Source organism: Alexandromys fortis, unplaced genomic scaffold, assembly GCF_014885135.2.
Source record: "Alexandromys fortis isolate MF-2015 unplaced genomic scaffold, M_Fortis_MF-2015_v1.1 scaffold_111, whole genome shotgun sequence".
Lineage (NCBI taxonomy): Eukaryota > Metazoa > Chordata > Mammalia > Rodentia > Cricetidae > Alexandromys > Alexandromys fortis.
Window position 1 is genome coordinate 248,391 of NW_026067996.1, and position 10,290 is coordinate 258,680.

Here is a 10,290-nt window from a genome sequence, read left to right on the forward strand (position 1 = left end):
GCAAAAAAAAAAAACAGAGAAAATACTCTATTGTCTATCTTATCTTTGTAAGTCTAAAGTTTTATACCTAATTTACCTTAACTTATAACTAAGGAAAACTTTTAGTCTATTTAGTTTTTTACTCCATCAGAGACCCCGGAAGGGTATAATATTACCTGTTTTTTAATATATAGTTTTAGTATGTTAAAGTTAAAAAACTTACTTTTTAATTAAACAAAAGAGGGGAAATGTGGACTATTTCTTTATACTGTGTAAATATACATCACTATGATTGGCTTAATAAAAAAGCTGACTGGCCAGTAGTTGAACAGGTAGAGGTTAGGTGGGGCTGGCAGACATAAAGAGACCATGAAGAGGAGGAGGAGTCTCAGAAGTCATGAGGAGATGCAGAGGAAGTAGGAGATGAACTTGCTGTACTAGGGAAAGGTGACAAGCAACATGGCAGAGCGTAGATAAGAAATATGGTTAATTTAAAATTTAAGAGTTACTAGCTAGTAACAAACCTGAGCTATAAGTAATAAGTCTCAGTGTGGTTATTTGGGAACTGGCTGGTGGGAGAGAAAAGTCCATCTATACATGGCTTCTTCCATAAACAGGTATTTCATGTTTGTTCTTGGAACTGCGGAGACAATTTTGTTTTGGACAGTGAGGGTAGAGCTGGATGACAAAGTCAGCTGTGTGTTTGTCTTTGCATTTATTGGTTCAAATTGTCTATTTTATGTGTCTTTTAATGCAACTTAAAATCTATGTCCATGGCTCATTCATATGACTCGCACACAGCCCCTGGGAGTATTTTCAGTCTTTTACCATTTCCCAACTTTGCGATGGGTTCTGTGGATCACCAAGCACTATTGGCCCAGGTCTCTTGCACTGCCACCACTGCACAGCCCCAGGCTCTGCTCTGCACACTCCTGCCTCTGAGGACCCACCAACAACAGACAGGCCTCCACAGCCACTCTGGGTCCACTCAATCTCCTGAGCGCTCAGAGCGTCCCCTGGTGGTCAAGAGGAAGCTGTTATTGGCGCAACCAAGGCAGTCCTTCATGCAAATGAGGGACTGCCAAAGGAAAACACAGTTGGTGAAATGCCACATTCCCTTTCTGGATTTAGATACAAGGACACACCCTGTTCTAGACTTGGTGCAACAGTAGCAGAAGGTAGCAGCGGAGGTGGGGCCGAGAGGGGTGAGGGGGGTTCCAATGTGGGCAGAGTAGACAGAGACCCCGAAAGACAATAGAAAGAGGGGAAAGGTTGAAACCCAGGGAAGAGAAACTGCAGCCAGGCAACAAGAGGAGTTCCTAGAAGACACCAAACACCGAAGGCTGAGGGCAGGAGTTGCAGTGCTGAAGCCTCCCCTCTCATCTTCGTGCAGCCTCTGGGATGTGCCTTGCCTGCTTCTTCTCCTCCGGGAGTTGGGCTCACGAAGAGCAAACAATCAGGACATCCCTACTTCAATCAGTGGGGGAACCCTGCCTGACCCCATTGACCTTTCACCAAACAAGAGTGTGACTGCTTTTACTCGGGGTGTCCTCTCCCCAGCATGGCCAAGAGACTTATGGGACCAGAACCAGTTTGCCATTCAGAGGGCCCGAGAGGTTCCCAAGGGAGGGAAGGCTGTTACCAGATCTTCATGGAGCCGATATGGCTTATCCTCTGCTCACATGCTTCACCCCCAAACCCTTGCTTCCCGGGCTGCCCACCAATGCAGACCTGATCTAGGGGCTTCTCTTGACATGACTACTGAACTTTCCTCTAAGTCAAAAGACCATTTGGGGAAGTTGTGCTGGGCCTGCCAGCAAGAGACCATCACAGCTGGGCTGTTGGATCATATTAAAAAGGGGAGGGGAAAGGTGATAGAGCCCTCACCAGAGTATCCAGCCACCCCTCCTAACCAGCTTCTATAGACATATAGTCTTGGGTCTTGGGAGAGGGGGGCTCCATCTATGTGATATAGGAAAGCCATCATCTCACCTTCGGGAAAACCACCCACCCTTCTGGAAGTAACTCCTCACCCAGGCTCTCCATTAGGGGTTCTCAATCTCCCTAATGCTGTGACCCTTTGATACAGGTCCTCATGTTGAGATGACCCCAACCATAAAATCAAGTTTATTGATACTTCATAACTGCAATTTTGCTACTGTTATGAATTGCAATGTAAATATGTATATTCTGGTGGTCTTAGGAAACCTCTGTTCAGCCCCCAAGGTGGTCAACAGCCACAGATTGCTAACCACTGCTTTATAAGGAAAACCCATAAACCCATTGGTTCCAGACGAACTTTAGTGGAAACATCCCTCAGTTTGATGTTGGTGACCTTGGTAGAAGGAAGTAGACACTGTTGGTGTCTCTCTCTGGGAAGGGATTTTAGTCACAAGATACTAAAATACTTCAGGAACTGTCTGTCCTTTGGCAAGGCACTTGCAGATCAGAGGCATTTTTGTTTCATGGGTCTCTAAGGCATAATAATTAAACCTTGAAATGTAACTTTGGCTCTCACTCCTGTCTCAAAACACACACACACGAGAGCGAGAGAGAGAGAGAGAGAGAGAGATATCAATTCCAGGAAGGCTGGAAGCATGACAGCCCTAGGAGGGGTGCCTTAAGTTTCTGATGGAGCGTCATGTGCCAGGGAGACCAAAGTGACTTTATCTTCTAGAAACCTGGGCCAGGTTAATTGCTGATAGAGCATCAGGTGGCTGAGGGTCAGGCCACTCCCTCAGCCCCACTGGCTCTTGCTCTAGGACAGTTAGACATTGATCTGACATTTTGAAATCTTTGATAGAGTATTAAAAGACAGAACTTAGAAAGAACCCCTGTAGCTTAACCACAAACCATAAAGAACCCATCCCCAAGTGGGCAAATGACAGCCACTAAGACCTTGACAATAGAGAAGTTACAGTCAATCCCCAGATGAGACACCACATCGCTTGCATTAGGGCCACTTGTCAACAAATGGCAAATGCAGTGACAGTTGGTGTTGCCAAGGATGAGGACTGGGAACAGTGGAGACATAGCTACCAAGAAAGCAGTCCGGCAGCTCTTCTGAAGAGCTCAGAACCAAATGCACATCTCAAAGCCATTCTAGTCCTAGATTCTGCATCACAAGGAAGATGGGGCAATGAAATAGGGCATGGAGTAGAGACAAAGGCAGTGAGGCCAGGGTCCCAGTGTGTGATCCCTCACCCCATAGGCTTCAGTGTCTCAGTGTAGACTGGGTGTGGAAGACCTGTTCTGTCTGCACACCTCTCCACTATGAGCTGACTGCAGACATGTTCAGATGACACGCCAAATCTGGGCACCAAGGGCTGAGGCAGAGCCAAGATTTTGCTGTTCCTTAGGGTACCACAGCATATCCTATGCATGTACATTCATGCACCCGCATGCATGTCCTCGCACCCCTGGAATCAAACAAAGTAAGAATAGTCAAGGACCTGGTGGTCCTGGGTTCTATATGAAAATGAGATGAACAAGCCATGGAGAACAAGCCAGTAAGCAGCGCTCCCCCATGGCCTTGGCATCGGCTCCTGCCTCCAGGTTCCTGCCCTTCATAAACTCCTACCCTCTGAACTTTGGATAATAAGCTGTTCGATGGAACTGCGAGTGAAATAAACCCCTTCCTCCCAAGTTGCTTTGGTCATGGTGTTTCATTGCAGCAATAGTGGGCTGGTATCTCAGTGGCTATTGGCTGAAGGAGCAGAAGGAGCTCCCACAACACCTGACTTTATATTTTATTTTTAAAAACACTAGCCAAGAGCCATCAGTGCCCAGACACTGGAAGAATGGTTTCTTGTCTTTTTAAGGAGCAGAGCAGAGGAATAGCTCTCCCCCCAAAGAGGGAGAGCTGCTTATGCTGCCTCCCCAAAACTCAGAAGCACCTCCTATGTCTCATCTCCCCTCTTTCACCAGCACAGTGGCTGACACCAGCAAGGGGCCTGGTACAGATGTGTGAAACAGCTGTGGTCTCACAGTTACCCCCGATGCACAGGACATGTGGACAGGAGTGCATTGTGAGCCACATATGTGGATGGCCAGCTTTGTCTATCGATGGTTACAGGCTGACTTTGGATGGTTAGTGAGCTGACTTGACTAGATTTATGTCAACTTGACACAAGCTGGAGTCATCCGAGAAGAGGGAACCTTGGTTGAGAAATTGCTTCCATAAGATCTAGCTTACAGCCTGCATGGCATTTTCTGAGTTAGTTATTGATGTGGGAAGGCTCAGCCCATTGTGGGTGTTACCACTCTAGGAAGGTGGTTCTGGGTGCTCTAAGAAAGCAGGCTAAGAAAGTTACGAAGGGCAAGCCAGTAAGTAGTACTTCTCCATGCCTCTGCGTCAATTCCTGCCTCAAGGTTCCTGCCCTGACTTTCCTCAGCGATGGACTATACCTGGAAGTGTAAGAGGAACAAACCCTTTCTTCCCCAGCTTGCTTTTGGTCAAGGCGCTTATCACAGCAGTGAACCTTCTGAGACAGCCAGGTTGCAACTCCCAGGATGCAGTGTGCTCTCTGAAAGCCAGGTTCCTCTGAACTGCCTCAGGAAGCTGCTGCTTCCAGCCCTGCCCACCAGAGAAGGTCTGCCCATCTGACCCTACCTGGTGGCCATGAGTGAAGCTCTTTACAGATAGGGGCCTGCACCACAACCTGGCTTCCAGGAAAACGATTTTGGCCATTTAGTCAAAAACCCTCTATCATGAGGGTCAAGTTCTGAGCTAGATATTCTCAACCGTGTATCCCTGAATGGGACCTGTACTAGCTAGCTGCTGAGGCAGTAGGCTGGTCCTTCAGTCCCAGCCTCTACAGGAAGGTGTGGTCATCTCTGGACACCCTCTGACCTCCCAGCTGACTTAGGCAAGCCAATCCCGGGTGGCCTGGTTTTCTACACATGCCCCAACCCTCAAGCCTTTCAAGCTAACACCTGCTGTTTTGCCTCAGTGCTACAGGGTTGCCTCCAATTTAACAACCCCACCCCAGGCCCCTCTTACAGGATTGCCTCCAACTTAACAACCCCGCCCCAGGTCCCTCTACAGGAGGATGGCATCTTCTTATGGTAGTGGAGTTTTCCTGTACTGTTTTGTGTTGAGAGGTGACATCTATTTCAGCCTTTATTTTTAAATACTTCCAGACAAGAGAGAGGAGGAGAGAGAGATAGTGAATATGGGGGCGGGAGACTCTAAGTATCCTTGTGGGAGCAAGTATGCATAATAGTTTGTTTTTTGAAAATACACAGTGTCCATTGTCAGCAGCTGGTGATGAAGCACATTCTGCTCATGCTGTGGGATTTTGAATCTTCTGGAAAGTATGAAATGTCTCCAGTTTTTTATTTTTTGTTTTGATAGCTTTTTTCATCAGGGTCTCAGTATGTAGCCCAGGCTGGCCTCAAACTCCCGATCCTCTTGCCTGATTTGCCTCAGTGCTGGAATTACAGGTATGCACCACCCCTCCTGAGAATGCTCAGTGTGTGGGCTCGTGGGAAAAGCAGAGTGCAGAAGGGCATTTTTATTGTGCGCTTGAAAGGACACACTGTGGGCACAAGTTTCTGCTTAGATGTGCACAGAGCTTGCTTGGAGGGGTGTCTGCGCATCACCACAATGTCCTGCGGAGATGTTGGGGGTAGGCTTTCAAACAGCTGTGTGGGGGACTGAAAATACACTTTTGAAGCTTGGACCAAGGAGGACTTGCCCAAAAAAAACACATTAAGTTGGGATTTAAAAGCTGAAAGGAGCAGAGAACACAGGGACGATGGCACTGTCCACCTGACAGCCTACCTAGGTGCCACCCCGAGTGAGCACCTATAGCGTGCATGTCCATTTGGCCTGAGAAGGGACTTTTCACCCATACTGGGACCTCCTCCAGGCTCAAAGTAGCAACCACAGCAGAAGAAAGTGGAGAGACCTGCTTCTGTTCTGGTTTTCTCTCCTGACCCACAACCGTCTGCAATGTCTTCTTTCAAATCCACGCACTCAAGTCTGTATCTCCATAGCACCTTAGAATGTGACCTTGCTTGTAAATAAGGTCATTACAGACGCATTTGCAAAAGTTGAGAACATTCTGACATAAGCCCAAGTCCGCTGTGCTAATAAAAGGGACACTGGGGCACAGACCCACACAGGAGGAACACTATGGAAGTGTGGAGGCAGAAATGGGCAGTACCCTTAAAGCCAAGGGCAGAGAGGCCTGGGTCAGAGTCTTTCCCACACATCAGAAGGCACCAGCCCTGTCCATCTTCCTGTCACTCATGGCCACAGAAGCTGTGCAACAGGCTTTTATCCCTGGTGGATCTGCATCACAGCAGCCGTAAGAAACTCATACATGGTGTTGATTTAGAGCCCTTGAGTGAATTCACACCTCACTGTCCAGGGCTCCAGGGTTCCTTTAGACCTCTGGGAGCCCCGACCCAGCTCAGTACTTACTGTCATTGACCACTTTCAGAGGGAGCACCGAGGAATGTGCCTCGGATGCCATGGCTGAGGACCAATCGGTGAGCTTGGCCTTAGCTGAAGGAGATTCTCGCCTGGGGAGAGACACTGTATGTGAGTGGGTGGTCTCCAAACCCACAGCCCACCTTGACCCTGAGTGGCTGACAACAGTTGGCATTTCCGCTATGTGGCCTACCACTGCCTATCCTAACACAACCCTGTATCCAGGTTTGGTAGGATCCACTGTCCCCAGCATAGGCACAGCTCAGCTGCCAGAATCATCCTGTTCTTAGAACAGCTTTGGTCAGCCTGGGCCTCTGTGCAGCCTTTCACCTGAGGTTAGGGGTTGGGTGGGGGTGGGGTGGAGGCTTCGCACTTTAAATTCAGGCTCAGTTGTCACTCTGGGAGACTTTCCTGCACCAGTGCATGTAATGACCTTACATTTTCTTCTTTCTGAGTTCAAGTGGTTACCACTTAAAAGGCTTTTATTGCCCATTTCTCCCAGAATGCAAGCCGCAAGAAAACGAGGCCTGTATTCCTCCAGTCAGAGTCCCTGACCATGTCCTGGGCATTCTTCAAATAGAAACAAGTTTTCCTGTCTGCAGAGGCTCAGCCAGAGTTCCTAACCATCCCCAGGAAGGGCTGGGAATGGAGCCTAGGGTTACTTGCAGTTTGAGCTATTCCCTCCCTGCCTCAGTCCCTTTGGAAGAGGAAATAGCGCCCGGAATCCAGCCTCCTAACACCCTGAGCTCCTTCTGCCACGCCATGCCCTGGGGGCAAGAATGCAGCAACAAGGGAAGGGTGCTTAAATTAGGCCTGCCAGAAAGGACATGGAAAAGAGCAAAAAGGGGTGCAGAGTCTTGCAAAGGGTGCTGGATTTTGGGCCGGCACCCATGACCACCCCGCCTGAAGTCCCCAGCCAGGCCCTGCGCACACCCACCAGCCGCGCGCGCACCCGGTTCGCTCCGAAGTCTCAGTCTGCAGAGTGAGTTCTCAAGTCTTCTAATCCTGAACTGCGTTTAAAATGCCAAGGCAACCACTCTCACAAGAGCTGTGATGTCACAAAGCCCCGGAGGCGGCCCCGGGCACCCAAGGCGGGCGGGCGCAGAGTCCTGTGCAGGAATGTAACCGCTAAAGAGCTAAAAACCCGAGACAGGGAAGAGACAGCCACCAGGAGTGAAGCCAAGTTTGGGTTGTTGCAGCCTGGGCAACAACCTACGCAGCAGTGTCTGCTCCCCCCTCCCTGCGATTCTCCTGCCCACCCTTAAGGAGTTTGCTGCAGCTGGGGTACACCCAGCAGCCTGGCTCCTCAGGGGATGTTTAGGGGTCTTTGGAGTTGGGGCGGGAGTCTAGAGTCGTTCTCCAAAACAGTCTACAGGCCAGGAATGTGTTAAAGATAATCCCTCTTAGCTTCTGGCTCTACTGAAGGTCACTGGCGCCACCCGTTGGGTAGAAAGAAAGATACTAGGCAGGAAGGCCAGGGGTGGGATTGTGGAGGCTGCTCTGGAGTTGGGTGGTGGGGGATCCTTGAAACACCAGATGGGACGGTAATATTCTGTAGGGTAGTCCAGCCATGGGAGGACCAAGCAGAAAGTATTGTGGGCCCTGCTTGTGGTTTGTCCCCTACGTGGGTATTTTTGTGCAGCTGGTTTTAAATACCCCTTAGAAACAAGTTGCTCCCAGCACCCTGGACCTGGAGGCCCTTGCACTGTGCTCTAGAATCTTCAACAATCTGGCCTCAGCTTTCTTTCACTCTGAATAGCTGGACAACCCACACACACACACACACACACACACACACACACACACACACACACACACAAACCTGCACCAGATTTGAGGGTCAGCAAACCAAGAGATGTGCTTATTAATTCAGACATTCAAACAAATATTTCAGGAATGGTTTGTCTTTTATACCACGGGACTTTTAGGAATCTAGAAAAATAAGCCACCCAAAGAGAAGGAAACAAACGAGGGTGCTAACAGTCCTAATATTGGCAGGCTTGTCCCGAGGCTCCCTGGAACCCATACAGGAACCCGTGTGAATCTAAGTCCCTAGAAGCCACGCCTGTGTTAAACATTCTACAAGCTAGAGCAGGATTGCTGCAGGGCTAGAAACAAATTATCGTAGGCAATTACTAGCCCTTGAAACAGACTTTTGTTTTGTCTTTTGTTTGTTTTTCAAAACAGGGTTTCTCTGTGTAACAGTCCTGGCTGGCTGTCTTGAAACTTGCTTTGTAGACCTGGCTAGCCCGGAATTCTCAGAGATCAGCCTGCCTCTGCAGGGATTAAAGGCATGCACCCCCACCAGCCCGGGAAACAGCCATTTATTGATCACATCTGTGATTGATGGAACATTCTTGTGATTGTTAAGTAACTCTCTTTGGAATGTTCTGACCCCTAAATTCCTTCTGAGAGGATTTGAGGCCTATAGCAGAGCCCAGCCCTCTTGGCTGTAACCTGAGTCTGTGTTCCTGGGGCGGGGTGGAGGTGGGGGTGGGCACTCATTTGGCTACATAGTAAATTCTTTCTCCCTGTGAGACAACACAGGTGAGAGCAGTTAACCAGACACACCCTAACTGCCCCCAGCTCCTCTTGTGACCCTCTATTTACAACAATGTTGTGTACTTGAGTTCCTGGAAGCCTGAGAGCAAGCTTGGTAAGAAGTTCTCTGCTGTGGCTCTTGGCTATTTAGGTTAGAAAGAAAATCACCTAGAAGCTGTGGCCTGATATGAAAATTTAAAACAAATTTTTGTTTTTGGTTAGGCACACATGTAAAGGACAAAGAACAACTTATGAGAACCCTATTTGTCCTTCTACGCTGTGGGTTCCTGGGCTCAAACTCGGGTCAACAGTCATGGTGACAAGTGTCTCTGCCTACTGAGATAGCTCTCCATACCTGATTTGGAATGTTTAATCTTAGCCTAACACTATTGGCTGACGAAAGGCTTATTTCAAAAATTGAATGGACCAAGAGGGTGATGGAGGGCTGGGCAGGTGTGCAAGGCAGCCGCTGGTGGACTAAGGGGTGATGGAGGGCTGGGCAGGTGTGCGAGGCGGCCGCTGGTGGACTAAGGGGTGATGAAGGGCTGGGCAGGTGTGCGAAGCGGCCTCTGCAGCCATCCCTCTTCAGCTGTCCTCACAGAGCCCTCAGTGTGTGGGTCTGGACACCCCTACAAAGTTCTTTTCAAAACTATGTCTGTCTAAGGCTTGAAAATGGTTCACAGTAAAATGTTTTCGGAAAAGCTAGCAGTCTTCCTAAAGAGGAACTGACCTATTTTCCTCCTTGAAAAGCAGACCAATCCAGGATCTTGAAGACAGACAAGCAAGAGGAATGGCCGAGAAACAGTCACAAGGCATGGGGAACTCCCAGACCCTGCCCCAAGAGGGCCAGGGCACTAGGCATTGAATGAGGGAATCAGGAGAGAGCCCAAATGTAGTCTGTCAGGGCCACCACTGACCTACTATGTATGCCAGCACCTTGTCCCTTCCCCCAAAGTCTCCGGCTTCCATGATAGGAGGTTTGTTTTGGGAAAGGAGGGGACGCAGGACATCTCCACATGGGAAAGGTGTCACCGATCTACCAAGATGGCAGACACCTCCGGGGGCGGGGGCAGATTTTACATAATCTCTATGGTTCTGGTTTTGTCACAGCAGACATTTCTGATTTTGCATGGCTTGGCAACTTCCTATGGGATGATGGGGTGTGGTAGGGGAATGTCCTTTATTCTGGTGGCAAGTTCCTGTTTCTCAGGAGCCACTTGAGAGTTTCCCTTGGCTCACACTTGAACTGACCCTCCTAGCAGGTGGTAGAGGCCCATACCTTGCTCTGGTCCATTCTTATCTGCCTCCATCTACCAGACATTTCCTCAGCC

General features: G+C 49.1%; 1 protein-coding gene across 2 annotated transcripts in view; it reads right to left on the reverse strand.

Moving 5' to 3' along the window:
• The window catches only part of Cfap100 (cilia and flagella associated protein 100), a 23,790-nt gene extending 16,216 nt beyond the window's left edge, over positions 1 to 7,574 (reverse strand). For both annotated transcript variants that reach the window (XM_050160326.1, XM_050160325.1), the window contains exons 1-2: positions 7,356 to 7,574; positions 6,410 to 6,510 (exon numbers count right to left, since the gene is read on the reverse strand). In XM_050160326.1, coding sequence (XP_050016283.1) covers positions 6,410 to 6,461 — 52 coding nt within the window. In that variant the 5' untranslated portion in view covers positions 6,462 to 6,510; positions 7,356 to 7,574. The remainder of the gene's footprint in view (positions 1 to 6,409; positions 6,511 to 7,355) is intronic.
• Positions 7,575 to 10,290: the final 2,716 nt, after the last annotated feature.